At 34.0% G+C, this 27,508-nt stretch overlaps 2 protein-coding genes across 2 annotated transcripts; both read right to left on the bottom strand.

Moving 5' to 3' along the window:
- Nucleotides 1-3,740: 3,740 nt before the first annotated feature.
- On the bottom strand, nucleotides 3,741-6,652 carry LOC133680406 (ran-binding protein 1 homolog a-like). The gene is made up of 4 exons (XM_062103335.1): nucleotides 6,382-6,652; nucleotides 6,134-6,285; nucleotides 5,921-6,046; nucleotides 3,741-4,390 (listed from the first exon to the last, which is right to left on the bottom strand). Exons 1-4 carry the CDS (start codon nucleotides 6,534-6,536, stop codon nucleotides 4,167-4,169), a joined length of 657 nt encoding a protein of 218 aa, XP_061959319.1. The 5' UTR covers nucleotides 6,537-6,652; the 3' UTR covers nucleotides 3,741-4,166.
- Nucleotides 6,653-10,255: 3,603 nt separating this feature from the next.
- Nucleotides 10,256-21,573, bottom strand: LOC133680034 (clathrin heavy chain 1-like). Its single transcript, XM_062102821.1, has 30 exons — nucleotides 21,398-21,573; nucleotides 21,081-21,285; nucleotides 20,819-20,907; nucleotides 20,649-20,727; nucleotides 20,434-20,561; nucleotides 19,241-19,339; nucleotides 19,013-19,121; nucleotides 18,735-18,814; nucleotides 18,412-18,639; nucleotides 18,253-18,318; nucleotides 17,529-17,645; nucleotides 17,215-17,412; nucleotides 16,716-16,832; nucleotides 16,507-16,566; nucleotides 16,266-16,352; nucleotides 16,069-16,152; nucleotides 15,843-15,977; nucleotides 15,682-15,744; nucleotides 15,498-15,602; nucleotides 15,313-15,425; nucleotides 14,953-15,205; nucleotides 14,702-14,838; nucleotides 14,349-14,627; nucleotides 13,257-14,259; nucleotides 12,528-13,013; nucleotides 12,237-12,407; nucleotides 11,969-12,154; nucleotides 11,397-11,519; nucleotides 11,188-11,298; nucleotides 10,256-10,828 (listed from the first exon to the last, which is right to left on the bottom strand). The coding sequence occupies exons 1-30, from the start codon at nucleotides 21,440-21,442 to the stop codon at nucleotides 10,676-10,678; spliced, it is 5,109 nt and encodes a 1,702-aa protein (XP_061958805.1). The 5' UTR covers nucleotides 21,443-21,573; the 3' UTR covers nucleotides 10,256-10,675.
- Between the last annotated feature and the right edge of the window lie 5,935 nt (nucleotides 21,574-27,508).

Below are 27,508 nucleotides of genomic sequence, written 5' to 3'. Positions count from 1 at the left end.
TTAATTTTATTTTTAGAAATACAGTTTTGATTCAAACACTGATTAAGAAACACGTACGCACTACGCAGACCAGTGGAAAAGTAAAGTTACCCACTTCGGCACGAGTATTAATAGAACCTGGGGTGATAGGGTCCCACAGTATGGCAGTACCATACTTGCCACCTGTTATATATTATTTGTACATTTTGGTCCTTAAATCTAATTTCTTGTATAATTTTAAGTTTTAATATAATTCGTGATCAATATCTTCAACTTTTTTCAAATGCACAGTCTAAAGAGTTTGAATTATATACATGTTTATCTAATTCAGTTAGCTAAAATAATTTTTCTTAGAATATATTTTTTATTCGTGTTAAATAAATATATTTTCTAGGAATAAAGCTGGTATATATCTCCCATTGATTTTCCTCTCCCTTTTTCTCTTTTACCTCTTTTTTTATAATATATCAAGCATATCTTACAATTTTCCTCTCACTAAACTTCTATATTTAGATAAGTTAAATGCTTATTTTATATGATTTTTGAAAATAACTAGCTTTTACTATTAAATTTGTCTTTCTTTTTTTATATATAGCCCTCTTTGATAAGATTTAATTTATTTTCATGGGTGCATAAAGGTTTCAGGCTGAAACTTGCAGCTACTCTATCTAGATACAGTGAACTAATTGCGTGCAGAAAAACAGCCATTCAAGTGAAGGCCTGTCCCCTCTTCAGTGATAAAAACAGCCATTCCCGTGACGGAAAAGAATCATAAGTATATATTGTCTCTGATGCGTGTGCACCAAAGACATGTCTCTGATTAGCTGCCAATCAGTGGTGCTTTAGTGATATCTACTTCAATCCTAGCCCGTCTGTCTTCTACGAAAGGTGTATACATGTGTTTGGTTTGAAATTAATGGATATATATAATTCTTTCAAGATTGTAAATACAGAAAATGGTTTTATTTATAGGAACAAAGTTATAGGATTTTTTAACACGCACTAAGGATCTATAAGATAGGTTAGGTTACACCCTGAATACTTGAGGGGTTCTAAGCTTACATGCATGATCATAGGGATCTTCAATCTCCAAACGGCACTTAGCTAATGGCTTTGGCATGAAATTTAGGGTTTCGTTTAGACTTTAGTGGTTGTTTCGCAGTGCAGATCAGTGTTTTTTTCTTTCTTTCTTCTTTACAAACAAGAAAATCACCGTCACATCCAGGGATCGAAAATATTGGTATATCCTAGAAGTACCTTTTTTTGTTGGTTTTCTTTTTCTTCGCTGAAAGTTTCTGGGATATTTATAATCAGCTGTCCTCGTGGCCTTGGCTTCTTGTTCGTGGCTGAAAAAAGGGTGATCATTGATCCAACGGTAGGACCATAAGACCTTCGCTGTTTCCAGAGGTGTCCTTGTTTCTTTCCCATATTTTGGGTCCACTCAACTACTGTAAGCCTTTAAAGGAATTGATGTACAAAGAGAAGGCTGTAAAGAAAACCGCCTTTTCTTTACGTGCTATCTTTATTCCTGGAATTCACCTGTATTTGTCCAAATCCTTGTGCCAAGGCTAAAAGAGTACTGTTCGCCAAATAAAAATAAAAAAAGTTGATATTTCCCTCCACATATTCTCATTCCTAGCAAAACACTAAATAGTAGCATCAAACAACATGACAAAAAATAAAAAATAAAAATAAAAGAAAAGAAAAGTTATCTTAAAGTTGAGATTTGTCGCTATGAGTTCAGCAAGAAACAATAAAGATGGTATTCATGCTTTATTAATAGCCTCCCAAGTTTGATTCTTTCACTTATTGAAGCAACTTACAGTATGCAAGTTGTGATTGATGTAGATTTCTTGCTACAACCATATGAGATGCTGAGATATGATGTTAACTCATCTTAAGCTTTCTCTCTCCCTCCCTCCCTCCCTCCCTCCGGTGTCGTCATCCTTTATTGACAATAACCTTTTGGGAAGCTTTTCATGTGTTCTGAGTCTCGCGAGAGCTTGCATGTATGGCAAAATCATTGTTTTTTATTTCGACTACAAGGTGATATATATTATTGACAACTATTGACATGTGTGTCATAACAACCAAATCCTACCTTGTTTGTTTCTCTCGAAATCATTGGTCCCAACCACACAATTATATATCATCTCATTATGGCCAAAATAATTGTTTATGAGTTCGGCTAACAAGTTGCATAATAGGAAGGCTGAGACATCAACTTATCGAGAACCTTAACAACCAAATCCCTTTGATTTTTTTTGTTCTCCAGCATTATTGGGGTTCCCAACCGTACCATGTGTATTATTGCTAGTACATTGTATAGAGGGATGGAGGGCACAGATTGAAACGAAAGGAGGAGCCTAGGAGAGGGAGGAGAAAAGAACCAAATAGAATTAGTTAGGTGAGCTTTCTACATCGAACATTTATTTCTCTTTCGTCTGTCCCAATTGATTCAATGTTAGGCCATTCAAACTTGGTTGCTCGGTCCAGTTCTATCTCTTTCTCTTTTAAACTTTCATTTAAAGTGTTCAATAAAATACACCTTATCCTCTGGTTGCTTTCATGACCAGAAAAAATCAAGTTAAAAATGCATTATTGCTCCCGCTTAAATAAATAAATAAATAATGTGCTTCAGTGGATGGCCAGGCACCTCAGTCCTCAGCAAATGGCTTCTATGTTGACAGGTTAATTTGCAGGCTTGTCTAAATGATAAAGTGACCAGACCGGGGTCTGCCCGATGCATAACGACTAAGAGCGGCATAAATTTTTGAGGGGCCAGATCCCCATGACGAGAAGCCCAGCACAATCAAGGCAATTAACTTGAAAGGGGGTTTGATTGGAAAAAAGGCTCGGTGCAATCAAGGCCGCCGTAGCTAAGAATGAACACCAGTGCCGAGCGCCGACTTTTGGACCGCTGTGCTAAATATTTGTCATTTTTTACACCCAAGTTTAAAGAGTGCATTTGAAATGATCGGTCGAGTCACAACATTTTATTTAGCAGAGTAATGGTAGAGCTGTACACGACAATTGCAAAGTATCTTGAGAAAAATATATTTTTACTAACACCTAGTGCTTAGCTTGTTCAAAAAAAAAAAAAAACTTGAAATAGATTTTGTTTGGAATTTTTTTCATACAGATAAATAATATTGCAAGAAGTGTTAAATAGATGATAAAGAGTACATAAAAAAAATACCTTTTAATGTGCTTATTGTAACGCTTCATTAGTCCACCTATAAAATCAGTAAATGTCTATCATCTCCATCCTTGGGAGTGGGATCATAGCCACCCGAGCAAGCTCGACAATTTGATTAGGTATTTTTTATAGTTTATAGTTTTGTGGCTCCAGCACAACCACCAAAAGAAAAAACAAATCCCAAGAAATTTAGTGGTTTGAAGCTCGGAGCAATTGAACATAACATAAACCTCCAAGACGCCCGGGTCCACCTTCCTTTCTGAGGATTAAAAATATGAAATCAGATTGCCAAGCTCTAGGTTTTGTTCAGTTGCTCGCATGGCTGCTGTTACCTAGGGTTGTACAAAGCATGGCAAATATGCCACTGAATTGCGTGATATTCTTTCTGGGCGCAGATGCATCAGTAGCATGTCTAAGCAGAAAATGAAATCAAAAGATTCACGCCCATACCACAAGCCTCCCACTCATTTCTATATGAAAACCACCAGTCCTCCAATTCTGGAGTAAGCTAACATAAATAATTCCTTCAACTGACTTTTAATGGAATCTTAGCCAAAGGAAATTAGATAAATGAATCTTTCAACAAAAAGATTAATAGTTGCACACAAAACATCCTCATAATACAGGATAATAATTCAGACCCTAAGCAGCTCAAGGAATTATATCCCAGTAAAACTGTCCGTAACAGGTTTTGTTCCTTTTTGTCCTCTTCGAACTGCACCCCCGAGCCCCACAGCCGCCTTACACCATGTAAACAAAAACCTACCTGAAAACTTTCACAATACCCAGACTGCAAAATCACAACCGATCCAAAGCTTGACCAAATGCTAACAGACTCATACCACATAATGCAGAGACCCCAAACCATACTTTGCCCAAGTCCAACAAATTTCTAGAGCATGAGAAAACCACAAAATGGACAAGAAATATGGTTGACAACTGAACTCATCATACTGCCAAGGGAATGGCAAAACAAACAAATCAACCCTCAAGTTGAGGGAGCAGGCTTCTCCCCTTTCTTATCTGCATCAGTCTTAGTTTCCTCATTCTTGGTTGCAGCAGGTGCCTCTTCGCCAGCATTCTCCTCAGTTTTCTTCCCTTCAACACTCAACTTCTCCAATGCATCAGCAGCAACAGTTGCATCCTCATTTTCCTCTTTGCTCTCTTGGGATTCAGCAACTTCTTGAAACATTTCCATAAAGGTTTTGCAATCTGAGGAAAAACCAAATATCAGTAATCAATGAGGAAGAAGATAAGTATAATGCATGTGTTTCACAGTCACATGTAAAGAATAAAGAGACAGCAAGACATATTATGTCTACCCAAAAAATACACACATCCATCATGCTTATGTAAAAGTTACCACAATCCGATGGAGACCCGCCATTACGTGAACTACAGGTCCTTACAATTTGAATACACACAAGCCCTCTTCCCACCCACACTTGCTTCTGGAAATAAGAGTTAAATTTTCCTAGCTCATGGCATTAACATCTTGACTCAAACTCAAGTTCCACTGAGTGACACGGACACTTCCGTAGCAACATTACCAAAAATTCTATTTTGGGTTCTCACAACTTGCATGTGGTTTTTCTAAAAGGACAGGGTGATTTTTGTGGGAAAAAACAGTTTAAAAAAATCAAGGTTAATCGACAAAGTTGCAATTGAAGTTGAGATTCTTACTCTCCCCGTCTCACTTAACCAGCAAATGAATTTTTTGCTAATAGAGTAGAGACAACTCATTCCATCACAAGATATTGAAACTAATATAGAACAGCATATTTCATAGTGAATGAAATAAGACGTGTTCACGTGTTCTGACTGTACAAATTCCACACCTCACTCGTTTATTTAGAGCTAGTTGATATAGACAGCAACCATCTCCAATATTTCTCTTACTTCACCGGATTACAGCATTTAACAACATACTCAAAACATAGTCATAGACTCTTTTACATCATAACCATCTTAGGCATTATGTGTTAGTACACACAAAACTTTGCCTAAGTTGAAAGCAAGTAAGCAAAAAGCATACACTGAAAACCAAGTTACATAAGAAACATGTCAAGTCCTAACCATTTCTAGCAGCAGTTCAGCGTGCATGAATACACATAGAACCTACCCTAACTAGAAACCAAAAAAGTAAAGCATAAAATTAATACCAGGTTATGTTCAGAGGAGAGTTGCACATCTCTAGCAGCAGTGCAGCATACATGAGCACACAGAACCTACCCCAACTAGAAACCAAAAAAAGCAAAAGCATAGAATTAATACCAGGTTTTGTTTAGAGCAGAGTTGCACAATGATGCAACGCAATTATGACCCCAAAGCCTTTAGTTTATATCAACCAACTACAAGGATAGTTGTTAATACTACTACTCAATCACACCTATAATGAATATACTGAAAACCAAATACGGTATAACAAACAAACGAGCACACCTGCTCACTAAGAAAATCAAAATTCCTCTAGTGCATCCACAGTTTCAAGACCCCACTGCAATCAATACTTGCAAGCCTCACCTCCAAAAAAAACATTTCAAAGACAAATACATAGCAACACCGAAATATCATGCTAGCAGACATGAATTGCAACATATGCAATCAACCATGCAACATTTGCAACGCAGAATCAATTCAAACAGAACCACGATCCAAGACCAGTAAAAATGAAATAAAAGCACTTCCAATCAGAAAAATTGCTAGCTAAGAGGTTCTCAACATATACTAATAATAGCTCACTTTCAACAGATGCGAAACGAATGCAGAACAACTCATCCTTCAATTCACCATCAGCGAAATCCGTAGCGTGCCACACACACGACTTATCATTCCCTGCGTGCTCCTGCACGGACATAGTCGGCAGCACTACAAAAACACACACACAGCATGTTTAAAACCATAGCAAAATCACATCAAAAAAAACAAAGAGTCGGAAAAAGAACGAGAACAAACCGAGATGATTAGCGCAGATCTTGAGAGTCTTAGATTGTCTCATAACAAGACGAACTTTTCCAGACTCTTTATGCTTCAATAACTTGACAGTGCCAGCACCTCTCTCTTTCCACTGATTCCCGTCCTTATCAAATCTATAAAGCTTCGATTTCCTTGAAGTTTTTTTTTTTAAAAAAAAATCGCATTTAATCACCAAAAAAACTAACTAAAACACTAAAAAGGTGAAAGTGATAGATTTATTTTCTTACAGATCGAGGATCGCATCTTCATCTTCTTCACCGGTAGAGACAGCAACTTCTTCGAGTTTGACGATCGGAGCAACCTGAGCACCGGTGTCTTCGTCTTCGCCAGCCGGAGCTTCCTCATCTTCTCTGTGCTCGTGTTCGGGTTCTGTGCTTGCCATTAGATTTGATGTTCTTGCTTGGAGAGGAGAAAAGTAGGGGTCTGGTGTTTTAGTTCAGTGTTGGAGCCTTGGAGGGATTGGGGGTTTGGGGGCTATGCTAGTTAAGTGAAGGAAGTTTATATGTAGTGGGGGGTGCTGAATTATTAGATTTTGAATGAAAAGAGGCGTGAGCTTTACGCACGATACAATTGTTACAGACAATTGATTAATTAATTTATTTTTTCCTCCAGCAAGATTGTGTTTGGTATTGTAATAATTCTTGTGGTTGTTATTTGAAAAAATTTATTTTATAAAAAGTATTTTTAATTAAAGTTGGTTTGAAAAATTAGGTGTTTAGTTAAAAATGTGATTGAAATTGAGATGGAAGAAAAAATAATTTAATGTATTTGGTTAATAATATTTTTAAAATTGAGGTTATAAAATAATTTTAAAAAATATATATTAATATTGATGATTTTTAATTTAAATATTGTGGATTTAACTATTGCTATTACATCATGAAATAAATCATATTTTATATATAATATTTTTTATTCTTCCATGAAATCATCTACAATTCCATTATGTACGAAATACTTCCGACAAGAACTACAGTTTTCATAATTTTTTTAGCGTGTAATAAAATTAGATAAAATATTATCAGATATAAAATTCACTCTAAACTAGGTTTTTTAAAAAAAATATTAAAAAAATTAACACACTAAAAAAAATTCACGCAGTGCAAGTGAACAATGTATCACTACACTATTCATGTTAATTACATTGTTCATTGAACAATGCAATTAACATAAACAGTGCAAGAAAAGCAAGAAATCATTACTTTCTTTTAACTATGTTACCAACACAAAAAATAAATGGAACTCATAAATAGTATATCACTTTTTTCTTTAACCAAACAACAAACAACTGAAACTGCATTTTAATTAAAACACAGCTATAGCCAAGTAACCAAACATATTCTAAAAATTTGAGGATGGATTTTTTATCAACTCAAGAGTCGAGGACTCTTTCTATTCTCTGGGGTTGTTAAAATTTACCTGATCTGTCTTGTTATAGTATTCTGACCTAGAGGTATTTGTAAGTATGTTACAGTTTTTTTAGTTATGTTTTTTATTTATAAATATATTAAAATAATACTTTTATTTTTTAAAACATTAAAATAATTAAAAAGTTAAATTTTGACCGAACACAATATCAAACGGCGCAACTAGTATCAGCTAGGAGCCCGTTTGGAAACGTGGGTAACTTATATTTTTAAAAAATTTAAATTTTTTTTATTAAAAATTAAATTTTTTATATGTTTTAGATTGTTTTGATGCGCTGATCTCAAAAATAATTTTTTAAAAATAAAAAAATTTCATTTTGATGTATTTCAGCGTGAAAAGCACCTTGAAAAACAACTGCAACCACACTCTCAACCAGGCTCTAGATATGTGATCCCTGCCTCGCTGCGGGTCAAATAATCAATATTTTTTAAAAAAAACTCCTAAAGAAAATCAAAAGGAGGATGTTTTGTCTATTTTTTTAGTTTTTGGTTTTTTAACCTGTTAGGAGAGGAAAAAAAACACATTTAAAAAAAATATATTCATTCTAGATTTTTGCTTGATCACCCGAGTTATGGGTTGACCCGGCGAGTCTCCTAGTTTACTTCGAGTCAATTGCAAGGTCAGATTTTGAATGTAACAGACCCACCCAACACTACTGAGCCTAACCTCCTAGCAGGACCCAAAGCGTTAGGTTCTATTGTTGGGTCTTAGATGAAAAGGGCTCAAAGATGTTGGGTCATGGTGGAGGTAGGGTCCAATTGGATGTTGAGCCCCTTCAAAACTACTGAAGATTTATATGATCGTTAATTTTAGGGTCCACGGAATTAGTTAAGGTGCGAGCAAGCTAATCCGGATACCTATGTTAATATATATATATATATATTCACGCGCGCAGTTTTTTATTGATTGAGAGATGAAAGACATTTAGAGTGTTTTTCTCGACGAAAATCAGTTTATTAATTTTTTTTCTTAGGAAATGTCTCTTCCATTTCAATTTCAAGAGCATGCTTAACATAAAAAATATTATTAGGCTGCATTTCTCATGTAGAGTCGTAAATTTGTTAATCCAAATGCTGTACATGTTCATCTGTACATCGCTGTTATCATAAAGCAACACACGGCCTCAATTATTATTATTATTATTATTATTATTACTACTCGTTGTTAATTATTAATCACTGGCAAAAACGATAAGGGCGATGCTTTTAACGTGCAACACTTTAAATTTTTATTTATTTATTATGATAATTTTTCAAATTATTTTTTTAATCTATATTTTTTTTAATTATTTTATTATTTAATATTTAATTTATTAGAGATTAAATTTCAATTTATTTCAATTTGTTTTTTTATATAATTATTTCAATTTCATAACCTATGCCATATATTTGATAGATTAATCTGGTTGACTTAAAAAAATTATTTTTTTTATTTTTTATTTTTTAATTTATCATTTAATATTTGATTGATTAGGAATTAAGCTTTATGTTTTGTCTCGATTTTAGTTCTATAAGGTTATCTCAATCTCATAACTCGAGTCATAAATTTTACTTGTTAACTTGGATCGACCTAGGTTGTCCTGTTCTGTCATTTTTATAAATTGAATTTTTTATTTTTATCACTCAACAATGAGTTTATTGAGAATTAAACTTCATCGTTTGTTTTGATTTTTTTCTATAGTGTTATCCCGGTCTAATGACTCGAATCGTAAGTTTGATATGTTAACCCGAATTGATTTAAATAATTTTTTCAGTTTACTTTTTATGAGGTTATCTTAAACTCATGACTCAAGTAATGATTTTTTAATTGATTAATCCAGATTGTCTTGGGTCTTTTTTAATTGATTTTTTTTTAATTTTATCCTTTAATATTGAGTTTATTGAGAATTATGTTTCTTAATTTATTTTAATTTACTTTCTACGAGGTTATCTGGTCTCATAACCCTGGTCGTAGATTTGACAAGTTAACTCGAGTTTTTTTTTAATTGATTTTTTTCAACTTTATCCTTCAATATTGGATTGATGATTAGAAATCGGACTTCATAATTTGTTTTGATTTACTTTATATAGAGTTATTATGATTTCATGATCAAGTTCATGGATTTAATAAGTTAATACGATTCAATCTAATATGTTATCATCTTAATTTTTTTTATTCAAACCATATTTTTACTAATTATTTAAATTATCTTTAAACTTATCAAATTAACCAAGTGATACATGATTCTTATATGTTTTTCAACTGAAAACACATGAGCAACACCTTCATATATCTTTTCGTATAACACCATCAAATAATCTAGCAACACCCTATAACCCTATAGGTTCGATGACTACTGGATCCAAATTTGAAACCTCATCAAGCGTAATAAAAATTAAATTTTAAAATATTTTTTATTTAAAAATTAATTTTTTTAATTTATTTTATATCAAAACATCAAAACAATCTAAAAATATTAAAAAAAAATCAATTTAAAACTAAAAAAATTAAATATTTTTAAAAATACAGTTGTAATGCCAAATAAATCCTTCATACAATAGGCTAAAGTTACGACCTGGAGTGGCAGCCATTTCCAAGAATTTGAAACCACCAATTCAAGAAAATTACCCAGCAGTACTGCCACATAGCAAGAGCATAAAAATTACTTTGCAAGAAAGATACAAGTCCAGCAGCAATGGAAAACATCATTTTTCAAGTATAAACTTAACTGTTGTACATGGAAGAAACATGGTGATTACAAAATTTCAAATCACTGACGTGAATCCAATTACCGTGCCTTTGACAATTAGCAAAAACAAAATGTTATTACAGCTATAAAAACTAAAGCACCTATTCAAGTGCCACAATCACAACAAATTTCATAGCCCGATCTGTCGAAAACATATTATTCACTTGGCTCAGCCTTCACTTGAGAAAAAACTTGCTCAGCTATTACCGACAGAATTCTGAGAGAATAAACATTACAGCAAATGCAATGGCGGGGTACCAGTTCAGAGTATCAGTCAATTTCCTCCCGGAAGCAAAGGACTGAATTCACCTTCAGTAGCAGACAATGAATTCTGGAGAATATAATTTCAGAGGTTGGCGTCCAGATTAGTAGGGGCCCATGGGTGGCATGCCATAAGGTGGCATTCCCATTCCACCCATTGGAGGAGGTGGTGCAAAACCTCCACTCATCCCTGGACCACCCATTCCAGGCATTGGTGGTGCAGGCAAAGCAAGGGGCAGCAACTGTGCATACATATTCTGCACAAAAAAGAGCGGGAAAAAGTGGAATGAGTTTAACCTGAATACCAATAACACTGCAACGTGATAATTTGGAGAAAACATTAACAAGGTCTTTTCATTTATTTATCTTTAAAAAACTGTGTACTATTTATTAAACCTTTATTGATCAACTTCTTCATATTTAACAATCTGCATATAATTAGCTCAGTGGAAGAAAAAAGCTTTTAAGGCACTTTATTTTCATTCCATATTATTCATTGAAAGCTTGGGAACAAGTTCATCAAAGTTTTGTGAGAAAGACAACAAAAATATAAAGGAAAGGAATTTTTATACTGATACATTAAGGGCTAATGTTAAAAGCATTAAGGTGCCCTTACCTGCTGAGCAACCATGTCCTTCTCCTCGTTCTCTTTAGCCTTCGCCTCATTAAGAGCCTCAAGTTTGCTCTTGATGAGCTCATCTACTTTGCTTGTGTACTCACGGATAAACTTAAAAACAGAAAAGAAAAACAAAATCAGAGGTTGAAGAAAATATTAAAAGTGTTAACAATTAAGAATTTGGGGGGGGGGGGGGGCATAAAGACTACCTGCAAGAGATATGGGAAAGCAAAATCAATCATATTGTTCATCCAAGCCAGCTCCATAGCAACATCTGGTCGGATCAAATCATAACAAACAAAGAGGGCAGCTGCAAAGCACTCTTTCTTTCCCTGCACCAGCATTAAACAAGATCGTCAATGCAGATCTCCCAATTTGACCAAACAACCCAGCAAAACAAAATTCTCACGTGTGTTTCAGGGGTTTCTTTTTTCTTTTTCAAAAGAGGACTGCATGATAGAATCTTAAAAAATACTGCAGTCTGAAATTTATATCATCCAATGGCTTAATACTTGAAAAGACATTAGAAGAAAGACTAAAAGCAATCTTGTTTTAACAGACATCAGAATCGATTAGACAAAAATAAGAAAAGATCCAGTGGAAAATAAGAGATTGTAAGGAGCAAAGGGATAGTCGATAGTCCACAGGGACTTCAAGATAGGAAGCTTTTGCAAGGCACTAAGATGCAAAGTGTGGGGAATTGCTATACACACACAAACAGAGAGAGATGGGGGGGGAGGGGGGGGAAGAGATAGGGAGAGAAGAACTAGAGAAAACAAACCTGCTCGATGAAATAGACAAGCAACTCCTCTGAAAGTTCACGATCACCAGACTGTGAACAAGTTTCCATACAATCTTTGTAAAGATTGTCTTTCTTCGACAAAGCAATTGACTGCTTCCACCTTCCTGCTTTCTTGTATATATGAGAAGCAACACGTCTCATCTCAAGAAGCTCATGTTTCTCAATCTGCTCAAACACATTATTAACACTTGTAAATAAAAAATCAACCTTTAGGACTTACAGTCATTCTTTTGAAATTTAAACTGACCTTCTGTGCAAGGCCTATCTGGTCAAAGTTATCATGCAACTCAATAGATTCATGAAGTCTGTCATAGTCCTCCTCCTCAATATAAATTTCATTCAATGCTTCATTCACAGCAGAGACATTGTTGCTCTGAACAGCAACCATGTATGGCTTAATGAGACGGAGATGACCAGCCTGAAACTCATACAATTGCAGATGTGAATAAGATATTACAGACAAAACTCTCCCTAGCCACTAACTCTCCAAGAAAAGTGGAAGCAACAGAAACATAACACGATAAATGACAAAGTGTACCTTTCGCATTATGTCCACTACTCGTGTATGGTCAACACGAAGTGCAATCACATTAAGAAGATCATTGATTAGGTCTGGATGCTCTTGCAAGTAAAAGTGCACAGCCTTGTAGTAGAGCTCAACATTTGCAACTTTCACTACAACATCTTTGAATTGCATGTGGTCCCATGCTTCTGGAGAGTGGTTCATTATAGTGGTTGCAGCATTGTCAAATTCATCATATTGGATGTATAAATATGTCAGTTCCTTCCAATGCTGTTGTTCATCACAAGCACGTATTAGCTTGGGGATGTTGAGACGAGTTGAGAACAACTTGATGTGCTCCATAAGCTTCTCAGGGCGGTATCTCGCATATAAAACTCCCAACTCAGTGAAGATGCCCATATGTGCACGCTCCAAACCAAGCCCACTTTCCATTAAAGAGATGAGCTCGCTAAAGCATCCCCTGTTCTGGTAATACTCACTGACCTCTTCCAAATCATCAACCTTTAATGACAGAAAAAACAGGAATCAGAATTTATGAGCACTCGAATACTTACATCTAAGAACAGAAATTCATCGTCTACCTGTGTCACTCTCATTAACAGCAAAAGATGAAGATTTAAGGAAAAAATAATCAGGAGCCAAAAAGTTCAAGGTCCGTATAAGGAACCATCATCATAACAAATTACGCTCAAGACATTGATATCAGACAGAATGAAACTGGAGAAAGGATTAAAAAATAACCACCTGTATGATAATGTTGAGACCGCATATCTGAGCCAAGCGGAATTCCTCAGAATCAACACAAGCAAAGCAGACTTCTTTCCATGTTTTCGAGCTGTTTGCTTTTCGAGCTGCGTCAACAGCACTTTGAAACTCTTTTAGCTTAACATGTGTGACAGCTAGCTTAGCCCAGTTACTAATAAATCTAAATATAATCTTTGCTGCCTCATACAGAGCTTCGTCATATAAACGATCTCCAACATTTTGGAGATTAGCAACATTAGGCATGAGAATAAATTCTTCAATTTCACCCAGTTGATCAATTTTACCATATGCATATATGAGCTCACTGTCAACCTTGGGCTCCTTTGACTTTTGCCTCACCATTAGAAGGTACTTCACCAAGTCATGATATACATTTGCATCCTCAGCTGCCTTTATGACTTCCAAGAATTGAGTAGCATCATCTGCACGGATAAAGGACTCAATTGCTTCACTTACTAGCCCCTCTCGCAGTTGGGCCTTGGCCACTTGGCTCCAGACAGCTTCTTCTTCCACCCGGAATGCAAACTCCACAGCTCGATCAATGCTATGAATGTTATCCAGCAGGACATTGACGGCCTGAACATTAAGATTGAACTTCTTGAAAATGGCAAATGCTTCTTCATACAACTGAGCTTCCACAGCCACCTCCCCAATTGCAGGTCCATCAAAATTGTCTAGCCTATTAACATAATCCATAACTCTTGATGGATCAGCCTTGATGGCAGTCAAGATGAGCAGGTTTTGCAGATTGAAATTCCCACTGAAAGCAGAATTTTGAAGAACTATCTTTTCAAGAAGTTCGATCAGTTCATGTGGAAGATCGGCTGTCATGAAAGCTTTAACAGCTGCTGAAACTTGATCAGGACTCTTGCTTTCAGGCAAAGCAGTCGATACAACCTGATCAATCAACTGCCTTCTATACTCATTATCAGGACTAAGGGCTTTATCCCAGAGATCACCATCCATCCGTTCTACAACATATCTGAATGAAACCATTGGGCAATCAGCAGAAGGAAACAAATCTTTGCACATAATGAGCCATGACCACTTACTGATGAACAATATGCATACCTGGCCTGCAGTTTGAACAATGAATTCTTGTTTGTGACATTGATTAATTCATCATCACACTGTCCTCTTCGGTAGGCAACAACAGCAAGGGTGGGATCGCGCTTCTCACAATATTTACCAACAACACGTGAATCGTAATATGGGTTGGTAGTAAGAAAATGCTCTGGATTGTCACCACTTTCAATAATGATTTTACCAAGAGCATTGTGAACATGCACATCTTGACTTCCCTCACTGACTAGATGCTCCAAGAACTGAGTGAGCAAGCGGAGACGATTCCTGTGAAGAAAATACTAAGTGAAGTGGCAATAACAATGGATGATTTAACATCACATTCTGAAAAAACAACAAACCTCTTCTCACACTCCTCCACCAAGGGCTCAACTGGCAGAAGAGAACGAACAGACAGAATAAGGCCTTTAATGAAATCTTCAGCACATTCATCATCAAGCAGTTGCCCTACAACTAGAGGAGCATTTCCTGGATTGACCTATTAAACAAAAGAACAAGGGGAAAATGTAAACTGGGACTATATTACCACTTAAGAATGATTTTGGCAATACAAAGACACGAAACATTAAAATAAAACTAAGAAAAAAATTACCTTTTGAACATAACCCTCAATATAGCGAAGCATATTGTTTACAAACAGATAGTGGGTAAGGTCTGGGACAAAACCAAAACGATCACAGACATTGATCAGTGGACGTGCATCAGGAAGCTTGGCTTCCATTAAAAAGTTCTTCGTCTTTTCAGCATCATAGAAGTTCGATTCACGTGTCACACGTTCTACCTCCTTAATCTGCCCAGTTTTAGCAGCTGCTTCAATGTACTTGAAGTGGATTTCAGGATCCTCACTACGCAGAAAGCAAAGAAGTAAAAATAAGAAGTTGCAGCATATAATTTAACAACCAAAATCATTCTCTTTTGGATAAGAGAATCCAAGTTATCAAAAAAGGTGTACCTAGAGCTCAAATATGAGCCCAAAAAGAAATACAGTCCTTCATATGACTTAAACTGCTCAAAGAGCTTTATGCATGCATCCACACCCAATTGCTCACAGTATTCTTTGGCAGTCTGCATAGAGAGATGCCTATTAGCCCCAAAAGAAAAGGTAGTATTAGTGATTGCTTCTAAACGGTACCCTACCTGCACAATAATCTGAAGGTTGCCCCTCAGGTTGACAAGAAGTAGATCTTTCATACAGTCAAGAGCCCACTCTCGAGAAAGAGTACCAAAGAACTCGACAAGAGCCTGAAAAGAAGTAACATTAACATTTAGGAATAATGTTACATTCACTTGGGACAAACTTGTTTATGAATCATGCACAAACCTGAGGCTCAATGGCATGTGTGTTCACAATAACACGTTTAATATCAGGCAACTCAGTATAGTGCTGCATTATATGAAAAATATTGTTAGCACAGGAAATAGTGAAATAGTTTAATATCAGGCAACAAAAGGTTTTACTTAAGAATTGAGAAGGCATTTTACCTGAAGTGCTCGAATATACAACCCAGCTTTTTCACAGAGTTGGCCAATACGTGGGCGATCATAGTGACTAAACATACCATTAGCTAATATAGCATCTGCAACATTTGGAAATGTCACAAGATTGATCTCCAAAACCTGAGTAGATATGAACATGCAAACTGTTAAGCCATCAATAGTTATTTCAAGTATACAAAATAATTTAAGGGAGCAAAAAAGGGGTGTTGACCTTAGTTTGAAGGTATCCATGCTCAGGCAAATTTGGCTTCAGAACATCCAACAAAAAAGCTGTTGCCTCGCGGATCAAATTCCTCTGAAAAACAACAACAATAATATTAGGAAAAATAAAATGGCCAGTAGGTATAAAGGAACTTTTTTGCACATATTTGAATTATTTTGCGCTTAAAAATAATAAAACAGTAAAACCTGAAGGAATAGATCAGTTATTGTGTTGTAATCAACTGGGCAACCTCCCTCCATTTGAGACATCATTAGAGCAAAATTAACGGCAGCCTGCAATCCAGAAAGTTGAAACGAAGGTGAATGCTAACAAAACTTAAACAAAATAAGAGAACCATCAGCCATTGCATTCTTGGTTGAAACATGTGTATACGAACACCTGATTGTGTGAGTGCAACTAAAAATAATGAACTGAGAGTTTATGAACCTGAGGGTCTGTCCGCAATATTGTTTGGAGGAGGAACAAATAATCAGGGTTGTAGCCAACCTATACCAGTGAAATAAAAATATAAATCATCAGCACCCGAAAAATAACTAGTAGCTAACTCAAAATATTGAATTCTCAACATTACTTAATTTGGAACTTGGCAGCATATGAACAACAGAATTTAATGAACGAGCATGTGAGTGCTTTACCTGCTTTGAGTATATAAGAATCTTGTCAAACTCCCTCCTCTCAGCAAATGCTGCAACAACTTTTGGAGTTGCCCTGGCTTTGATATATATCTTCAATGCAAGGTCATTATCAACGGTCTGCAATGAAAATATGTTTATGATATCAGAAAGATGAAAAATACATGCATTAACAACATAGACAAATCAGAAAATTATATCCATGTCAAGTTAAACATATCCAAGTTGTTTACATCAAGTACATCCTACCCCAACAGCGACCCAGATGGCCCTACAAGGTTTGCATGCCCAGCCTAAAAACCATATTTACCAGTATTGATATCAGGAAGAATTGTTGGACCCGGGGGAGGTCTCTCAATGTCATCTCAGTTTTATCAAGTCATTTAGTAGCGTGTTGGACAAATATTAGATAAAAGTTGAAAGAATAAATGAATGAATAGTCAATTTTTTTGCTATTAAAAGAAGAAACTGATCATCACCAGCAATGATAAGTATAACTGACCTTCACAAGATCTCCAAGCTCTTCAGTGCATTCAAGCTTGTCCTCAGCCAACCAGTTCTCCAGAAGATTTTTCTTATTCTGATTTACAACAAGACGTGATAATTCCAATGATTCAAAAGCATTAAGCTTTCCTCTAGTCAACAGAGTTCCAAAGTACTGCAACAATGGTGGTGTTTGCCCAGCTTGAACTGGAACGCTCTGTAGCACATGAAAAAAACTAGAAATTCAGGACCTTGAAATCACTGTATCTTCATAGATAAAGAAACAAAGAAATAAAAAAAGTAAAAACAACGAAAACTTGGCACTAAAAAAACCTGGAATTTAGCAACAGTATCAGGAGTTCGGAGGATTCCTTGTGGAGATTCTGCAGCAAGTTCTGCGGCCTCCTTATACTTTGATTGAGAAAATAATTCTTGAAACCGCTGGACAACCTGAAAGAGACACCAATGATGTTTCATGGAAGAAACTGGACACACACATACCATGTGCACAGGCATAAACCAATTAAAGCATGCATGGTAAATTTTCAAGTCAGCCCGTGGTATTTTTCAAGGTAAACTGAAATAAAATAAAATAAAATAAAATAATGTCAACTTTAAGAAACCATCATAAATTACCTTCCATGGAAATTTCAAAATAGAAGTGGGATGCTTTTCTACCATATTCAAGTTTAAAATGTTCTGTTGTTAGACCCAACAATCCATAGGATAGAATCTAATGTTGCACAGAGTTTTATTTCTTGAAGGTAGAATAATGTTTTTTAACTCTTAAATAGAATACACCATGTTTCTTGTGATTTATATTAGGAAATGTTTCAGTCTTTAGTTTTTCTCCAGTGCAGGGAGAACTTTCAACCTGTGCTGAGTTAGAAATAATTATCTATTCAATGTTAAGCAAAAAATGATGAATAGACGTTATATCAAATGATCACAAGAACATAAAAACAAAGGCAAGGGTAGGATTGACTCCAAAGATCGGCAGAGTTAACAAATGAACACACACACGCACACGCACACACAAGTGTGTCTGCACTCTTACCAGATTCTCAGCTCCAGGAAGATTTCCTCTTTTGGCAAGATTAACAGCAAGTTCAAGATTGTTTAACTGCCAAACCACCAAACAATGATTTAAGATACCTGGTCCTCTTCGCTATAATAGCAAAACATAACAGAAATGGTAAAAATCCAGGAAGCAAACCTGGCCACTAACAAAAGGCACAATAGTTGCTTCATTTACAGTGGCAAGCAAAACCTGTCCTCTCCTATTGACAGCATAGAAGCCACCTACTGAAGAAGCATCAGTAGTCAAAAATATAGGATCTGGACTGATTCGATTTCTATAAATTGCGCTGGCAGTCTCTAAGTCATAAACAAATAGAAGTCCTTGCTTTGTGATCGCATATATTAAGCCATACTTTTGGGATATCTGTCACAAAATAAAAATAAAAATAAACAAATTTTAGCTTTCGGTGAACCTATCAGGAGCACTACTAATCCTGATAAAAAAAAGAAATGCTTTACCTGCATTGACACAGGAAAATCATCAGCGAAGTCTGGTGGAAAGAATAGGTCTGCTTGCTTCTTGGTAAATGAAGGTTTGCCTGATAGACAATAGCACAATCAGTATCCAACAGATTTCACCGAAAGCCAGTATGAAAAGTCATAGCAACATGCTTCTAGTATCACCAAGCACAAAAACTTCCTTTGAGACGGCATAAAAGCAAACAAATGAAACCAAGACACAATTACACTGCATATGATGTGCATATGGCTAGAGAAGCCAAAGAAAAGTAAATGACCTGGCACAGCACCAAGTTCAATAACATGCAACTTTGATGTTAGTTGCCCAGCATTAAACGACCTTGATGCAAAAGAGATAAGGGTTGAAGGGCTTTCATTTCCTGCAACCTGGAAAAGAAGCAAACAAGTGTAATTAAATAACAATACTAGGAGCAACTAAATCAGAAAATTACTATTTAAAAAATAGAATCCACAAAATGAAACAAAATTCAGGATTAACATCACACTTTAAAAGTGGCAAATGACGCAGCATGTGCTTCAAGAGCCTGACTACGCTGCTGATCCACAGAGAAAAGCTGCATATTCCCTTTGACCAATTGTGGCCTCTGCAACAAATATTAGATATTATTAACGCTGTTGAAATCTTTAGAAGAATTTTAAAACTTTGCAATCATCAAGGTAGGTGCAATATCGATCATAAAGGAACGTTTCACAATCTAAAAAATAAATATGTAAGCTTTAAAACAAAGGAGAAGACAAAATATGCCATCTTACATAGTAATTGCCATACCTAATACACCAAAAAATACTGGGAAAAGAACAAGCAAAACACAAATGGTTACTGTAAATTAACAGATTAAAGACTGGGCAATCATACTTTTAATAACATTCTTGCCTGTCTACAGTAAGAGAAAGAAGAAGGAGAAGCGCTATAAATAACCACAATGTCTTGACACTATAGGAGCAACTTAAAGTTAAAAGCAGGGCCAACAAATTTAGTACTAATAAAAACCATGGTCCAAATGAGTTTCTACCTATTATGGACAACATTCAAACACAACAAACTGTTGTCTGATGGGAAATATGCAAGCTCTCATGTCATACACTGGAGGAAAACTGTGTTCAAAGTCATAAACGAGGAAACATTTAACCAAGGCAGTTCTCATAAGCAAGATAAGTTAGGCATAAAACAGTGCATCATTCTGGGAAGTATCAAATTATCAAAAAGTGAAGCTTCTAGCCACTTCGGTCTAGGGAAATGTGCAAGCAACCAAATCTTTTACACGTAGAAACGTTTTAACAACAAACATAGTATATCATCGCTAAATAGTTCCCAATGCAATGAGAGAATGCCAAGTTTTCCATACAGTTTATAAGAAGTGAGCAGGGCAAACAACAAAAAAGGAGACAAATAAGTTGAGAGCCCAAAATATTATTTGCCCAAGTCCAAGAAAAAATTTCGCATCAGAAGCATCCAATTTTAGCATAAAAAAAGGGCATGAGTGCAGTAAGTTTGCAAATCAAAATTTACCAAGAAAGCATGTGAAGCACCTAACAGCCATTTTGCTAACTAAAATCCAACTTATAAATTCTTATAACATGGCAAAACTCAATGGAGCCACTAACATGAATGATGCTATCATGAATACATTAATTAATAAATTACTAAATGCAAATAGGAGAAGCCTGCACGACACACCTCTGGTGGACCTTGAGCAATTCCAATGAGGACCAGCCACTTTTCTGAAGGATCACATCGATAGTTGATTATCTGATTACCTTGTAGATTAGCTGTTCTATCAAACATCTTCACAGGCTCCGAATCACCTGCAAGCATGATAAAATCATAAACAAGAGGAATAAAAACAAGAAAGTCGCAAAATCTTGAGAACTTGAAAGATACAAAATGCTTGCCTTCAATTGACCAGTGATAAACTGAAGTCTGAGTTACCAGGGCCAGCATCTTAGGGCTAATCCACTTCCAAAACACAACCTATAGCACATACACACCATGAATACCACAATTTAGACTGGCATTCTAAAAGTTAAGTAGGAAATCAAATCAATATTTCAAACATAGATACCTGCTCAGGCATTTGATGAGATTTCACTTTCGCTTTCAGTTCTATATTAAATATCTGCAAATGATCCTGAGTAGTTCCCGGCAGTTGAGCTTCGAATCAAAACACCGAGATTCATTAACCATTAGATAAGGATTAAGGCCACAATTATTTCTATTATTGCAATTATTAACAAATAACAAATACAGTTCTCTTTTATTCACTGGAAAATAAGCAGATCAATTTAGATAGGAAAAAATGATTGCATTATGTGTTATAAAAATACCTTTGAGAGCGAGAATTCGAGAATTAGGATTCATCAAGGCGGAATCGGCAGTGATAGGCCTTCTTAGAGGCTGCATAGGCATGTTCATGTCGACAATAACCACGCTGTTCTGTGGCGACGTTTCTCTGATGCATATGTACTTCTCTGATTCCATTGTCACATGCGTGAAGTTTATGAACTGTGGGTTGATACCGAGGCTCGGCAACTAACAATTCAACAACAAATCAAACAAAATAAAAATCAGCACGAAGACTTGTATTTCAAAAAAAAATGTAGTGGAATCACGAGATCTAGAGAGAGAATGTTGAGGATATTACCGTTAGAGCCTCTTTCATGGTGATTGGGGCATTGGCAGCAGCCATGGTGCCCTAGATCGGAGGTTTCAAGATCAGAAACCACAGAGAGGGGGGGAGAGAGAGTGTTCTTTTGTGGATCGGTGAAAAACGGGTCTGTGTTTCTTCCGCCTTGATTCGACGAGCTAAAATGCGATTCAGTTGGGTTGTACGTTGACGTAGATCTCCATTGTACCAAATAGATATTGGTCTTGGGCTTTTAAAGCCTTGGGCCGTATTTAGTTCCGAAAACTAGGTCTGTTCACGGGAAGTTGATGGCCCGGTGGGTCTAGGTTAGACTTTAGAGGGGGGGTTGACTTTAAACGGAGCAATGACGATGATTCAAAGGCGAGGTTTCTCTCTCACTGTTTGCTTCTCTTGAATCAACAACCAATCACTGTTTTGCTTCGGTACATAAATCAAAGCTAGTCTCCCTCTTATGCAAGTGAATAAGTGCTGTACCAAAGCTTTAATAGTAAACGAAGAAGAGATCAGTAGTGTATAGATGAAGAGGAGGAGGTAATTGGATTGTTTAGATTCTGAAACAAGGTCGTGTAAAATGAGGGTGAATTGACTTACATAGTAGTTGACTTTTAAAAAAAATAATAAACAGAAACAATTAGGATAAAAACACGTTTGTTTATGAAAATGGAGACAAGAAATAGTTTTAATGTATTTTCTATCCATGAGAAACAGAGAAGGCAGACATAAATAGGATAAAGTTAAGTTTTTTCATAAATATCCATTTAAATATTTCGTAATTTCATCCTTCATTTTTACATTTAGATCTAAACTGTTAATTTGAACTAACTTCATTTTCATCATCAAATCTAAACTGTTAATTATTTATATTATTATAAAATATATTTAAAGAAATAATGTAGCCACCGGGTGAGTTATAATTTAATTATATTATTTTCTCAACAATGAATTATCTTTTTTTATGATGATTGTACATTTTTCTTAAAAATAATTTTAATGAGCGGATAAATTATTATTTTAAGTTAATTAAAAACATTAATATTCATTAATTAATGTAGACATAATAATTTATATTTATTATTTTAGACACCCCAAGTTTGATAGTATTCTTAATATACTTTAAACAGTTAGATTTATAAGTGTAGTAAATTGATATTCTTTTTCACAGATTAATTGTTTCGGTTTTATTTCCAAATTGTAAAATGTGAGTATTTAACGAATATATATATATATATATATATATATATATATATATATATATATATATATTCACTGAAACAATAGATTATATTTCAATTCTTGAAAGCTTTTTGGTCTGCTGGCACGTATACTGCCACTCACTTCTGCAGCTGTTCGCGTCGCGTACCTAAATTTTGATAGCTACACCACTAACTTCCATACTGTTCTCCTCAAGAGGCACAACACAACCTCTCTCTCTCTCTCTCTCTCTCCATTCTGCTCGAGGACTTTCTAGGAAAGTACCCATCTCTGTTCGTGGCGTCAATGCGAGACAACACTGAAAACAAAAGGTTGAATTTTGTGATGATATGTTTGGATCGAGAAGTCTGATAAAAGGTGATGCGCATTTTATTTCGAGTAACTGGACGCATGTCGATATTTCCTGATAGAGAGCGGATTCGCACATCAACTATCTCTGTAACTGTCGGGTGCTGTTTGCCTGGCCAAGAATCTCTCGCCTGAAAATGCTGATCGATGTGATGATCTTACCCTCAAACGGTGCTTCTTTCGTACTCAAGGTGGAAATGATTGTATCCTTAAAAAAGAATGCATTGTTAAATATCTTCGTTTCCACACACAATTATATTAATCATAAATTAAATCTTTTACATCTCCGAGGAATCTATACTAAGTAATACTCGTGGAAAAATTAATGTAGCTTTCCTCACGCCCTTTACTTTTATATATTATAATTATACTTATAATATAATAATAATAATAATAATAACATATACTAAAATACTATGTTATTAATTTTTTTTCTTTTTTCTTTTTAATTTTTTTTCTTTTTTTCTTTTTGCTATTTTTATTTAATTTTTTTTCTTTTTTTCTTTGTGTTTTTTTCTTTTAATAATTTTTTTTATTTAGTTTGTTAATGTTATTTTTTTATTTAGTTATCAAACTTTCATGATACTGATCTCGAGGAATTTTTTTTATTTATTTTTAATTAATTTTTTTATTTAGTTTAGTTTGTTAATGTTAAATTTCTTTCTATTTAATTATCTGACTTTCATGACACGTATCCCGGGCTTAACGGTTTAACCTAGTTAACCCGTCAATTTTTTTTTATATTTAGTTATCAAATTTTCATGATGTAAATCCCAGGTTTGACGGGTTAACCTGGATTGCAGGGTTAACCCGATTAATTTAGATTTTTTTTTCTTTTTCTTCATTAGTTTTTTGTCTTTCTATTGATTTTTTTCTTTTTTATTAATCTATTTAATTATTATACTTTTATGACACGACCTTACAGATAGACCTACATCCAAGGCTATTAGGTCTGGTGTTGTAGCCAAACTCATTATTAATATTATTATAAATATTATTTTTAGATCAGGTGTTGTAATTAAATCCAAAACTCTTGAATATAGCTTTACAGATAGACATGATATTTTTAAATTTTAATTTTTTTATTTTATTTATATAAAAAAAATAACTCACAGTTTCACGTGGTCATGTAACTAGAATAATACTTGCAGCATGTGCTGGGAAAGTCAAGTTTGATCATCTAAGCCGTTGCTTTACTACTCTCGGGAAAAAATCAATATGAAAGTCAAGATTTTCAAAGATTGAGAAATGAAGAATTAGAACTCCAACAATTTGTTTTTCAAAATCTTAAGAATAAATTTTATTTCATATTGGAAAAATTCAAATAACAAAAAATAAAATAGGGAAAATTCTTATACATTGCTATTTTTGAAAAATAATAAATATAAAATAATTTCTTAAGCATTTTGGAAATTTTTTATTTCTTGACTGACTTTGGGTTTAAGAAATCTTAATCTTGTCTTAATATCTAATCAAAATAGTTAATTTTTCTTATGAAAAAACGAAAGGAAAGAGAAAATTTAAAATTTAATTCAGTCATTATTTTAAAAAATTAATACGTAGAGAGGTTAATTTATTTTAGAAAAACAAAATCTCTGAAATGCTTAAGAGATGAAAATAAATTTTGGAAATTCTTAGAAACATATTTCTAAAACAATTATCCATTAAGATTTGTGAAAATATTTTCAAAAGAAAAAAAGATTTTCAAAATTTAAGGAATAAAAAGTTTGAATTGTTCAATAATAAACTTTAAAAAATGTTCAAGAAAAAAATATTTCATATTGAAAAATGCAAATGTTAATAAAAAATAAAAATTTCTCATCATTTGGTTTATTGTTTTTTAAGAGTGGAATTTTTTTATTTCTTGAAAATTTTCAAAAATTCAATGGTGAGAAATTCTGGAATTTTTCTTGGAAAAAATTAGATTTTATTTATTTATTGAACATTTTAAACAGTTTAAGCCTTTTTCAAAAATAATTAATCTTTAAATTTCTTGAGAGCTATTGAAAAATATTGAATTTTTACGATTTTATTCATAATTCTTAAGATTTCACACTTTAAGAAAAAATAATTTTTAGATTTTAAAGTCTAGATTTAATATGTTGACAAAATTTCTACTTTGTTAAGATATTTTGTCCTTGGGATAAGGCTTTGATGTCTCCATGGCAGGTTGTGGCGGGTGTTTTTTACTGGCTGAAAGAAATTGCTGCTTTTTGACAATTTTAAATAATTGATATTTTTCATAAATTTGACGGTGTGACACTGCGACTCGTTTCCTGTTAATTTATAGTATGCTGGTGTTGAGCTCAATTGTGTGCGTGATGTGTAGAAAAACTTTCAGTGAGCTTTTGATAATATTCATAAAGATATTATTTGTTATCGGAAAGATCATTATTCATTATTATTATTATATTATTATAAAAAGGTTTAGCTTGATTTTTTCAATATAACGAGATGCACTTTTCTTTCTAATTTTTTGTTTTTTTTTCCAAAGAAATCCATATATTGAAGGGGCTAGCTAGAAAATAGCCAAAAACAAATAATTAAAAAATTAAAAACCAACAAATACAAATTAAAAAAAAAAGAGCATCATAAGGAGATTTTAATAAATAATGCGTTAGAGGAGATTTTTTTTGTATCATTGTATCACAAAGATACATAATAATGCATTTGTTTGATTTATACCATTAAAAAACAATGCGGAAGAGGCGATATTTATAGGCATTTCATCATAATTTGTTTGCAAGCATGGCATTTTCCTTCTCGTTAAAGGTTTTTAGCTCCTTTTTATACACAAGTGACGGTAAATATTTCTTGACGCATTAAACACTAGTTTTAGCATAGCAGTGATGAACATATAAAATGAGTTGAATGAATTTTATATTCTGTTAAAGAATTATCTTATCTCAACTCAATATTTTAAGTTATTATATGAAGTTTTAGGATATGATTTATATTATTTTCTAATATATCATTTTAAGTGAAAACTCTTTGGGTTTGAAACTTACACATACTCTCATTATCTTGTGTTTATTTTTTTTTCAAATAAAATAGGGATTGTAAGATTCAAATTCGTGACCGTTTAGTTATCAAGATTCTGATACCATGTCAAAAAACTAGCTCAACCTAATAACTTAAATTTTTAGATGAAGTTTTAGGATATGATTTATATTATTTTCTAACATATACATGACATACAAATATATCAAATTGAATAAGTATGAAGAATTACTTGCAGAATTTTGGATAAAAATAAGAAATGAAGAATGTTATTGTAAAGGATCAAACCACTTGTTTTGGTGTAAACGGTATCAGCTTCAAATAATATGAACGAAAAAGGAGTTCCGAGAAAAGCAGAATGGAGTGGAAGACTTGCTTAGCTTGTTGTGTCTTTTAACCAATCCCCTCGTCCTTTCACAGAATTCAGGTCTCGCTTTTCCAAAAGCTTTATGCTCTCCGAATCTAATTTTTCAATAAGAAATTAAAGTTCTCTGGATTTTTACTTTTCATGGCATCATTATATGAACTATGTAAAAAACTTGTAATTTCTCAATAAGAGATTAAAATTCTATGGATTAGAAGTTTTTGTTAATCAAATATTATTTGAAGTAAATTTCTCATTTATTATAAATAATCTTAGATATATTAATGTTTTACTATGCAGTATTTAAGCTAAAATAAATATATGATTGAACTTCAATTTTTTATATTAAATAAATATAATAACCAATTAAAAACCAGTTTTCAAACTAAATACACTAATAACCATGAAAATAGTATTTGAGAGTAGTTATGATTGTTTTTTAAAATATTTTTTTACTCTAAAATAAATTAAAATAATATTTTTTTATTTTTTAAAAATTATTTTTGACATCATCACATCAAAATGATCTGAAAATATAAAAAATATTAATTTAAAATTAAAAAAATTTAACCTTTTTTTTAAAATATAAAAATAACAGGGCAGGTCGGTGGCTAGTATTTTGTGCTATTGCCTATCAAAATCACTGGCCAACAGTGGATGATTTTTCATTTGTTTTACCCCCTTCTCAAGTATAAATAACATCATTGTCTCCTTCCCGCAACTTTTTCCTTCTGACGTGGAAGCATGTTGTCATTCCATGGGATCTCTGGCCCGGAGTGCGAGACAAACCAGGTTAATGGATTAATCAAGATCAGGCCTTTGGGGTACGAAAAAGATCGGCCTTGAACACAGTTCCCTGGGATGGGAACAGACAAAAGGAAGAGAAATCACAATAGATATGTAATGAAATTTCCTGGCAACATAGTTCGGATTAGATTTCTTTATGAACAATTGGAATCTTGGCAATATTATAATGCGTGCATAGTGTATGAAAGGAAGAGCACTAGGGAGAAGCTTCATCATGTACGCCAAAACTTAACAATCAATAGAATCTCAAGTCATTGGAGATCATCAAGAAGAAAATTGCTGGCAAACATGATTAAATCTTAATGTCGTTTGTTAACAGAGCACGCTGCAGAACGGATCTTATGTCCATGAAAATGCTGGGAGCACGCAGGAGGCAT

This window comes from Populus nigra, chromosome 19 (genome assembly GCF_951802175.1).
Source record: "Populus nigra chromosome 19, ddPopNigr1.1, whole genome shotgun sequence".
NCBI lineage: Eukaryota > Viridiplantae > Streptophyta > Magnoliopsida > Malpighiales > Salicaceae > Populus > Populus nigra.
The sequence above is the reverse complement of the archived record's forward strand: the minus strand, read 5'-3'. Positions and strand labels throughout refer to the sequence as shown.

Excerpts from the sequence above, each read along its gene's own strand:
- LOC133680034 (XM_062102821.1), bottom strand. The coding sequence starts at position 21,442 with ATGGCTGCTGCCAATGCCCCAATCACCATGAAAGAGGCTCTAACG. Across the intron at positions 16,567-16,715 it reads TTCTTATATACTCAAAGCAG|GTTGGCTACAACCCTGATTA; the intron begins GTAAAGCACTCA and ends TCACTGGTATAG. Across the intron at positions 15,978-16,068 it reads ATGGATACCTTCAAACTAAG|GTTTTGGAGATCAATCTTGT; the intron begins GTCAACACCCCT and ends ATATCTACTCAG.
- LOC133680406 (XM_062103335.1), bottom strand. The coding sequence starts at position 6,536 with ATGGCAAGCACAGAACCCGAACACGAGCACAGAGAAGATGAGGAAGCT. Across the intron at positions 6,286-6,381 it reads GAAGATGCGATCCTCGATCT|GAAATCGAAGCTTTATAGAT; the intron begins GTAAGAAAATAA and ends AAAAACTTCAAG. Across the intron at positions 4,391-5,920 it reads TCGTTTCGCATCTGTTGAAA|ATTGCAAAACCTTTATGGAA; the intron begins GTGAGCTATTAT and ends GTTTTTCCTCAG.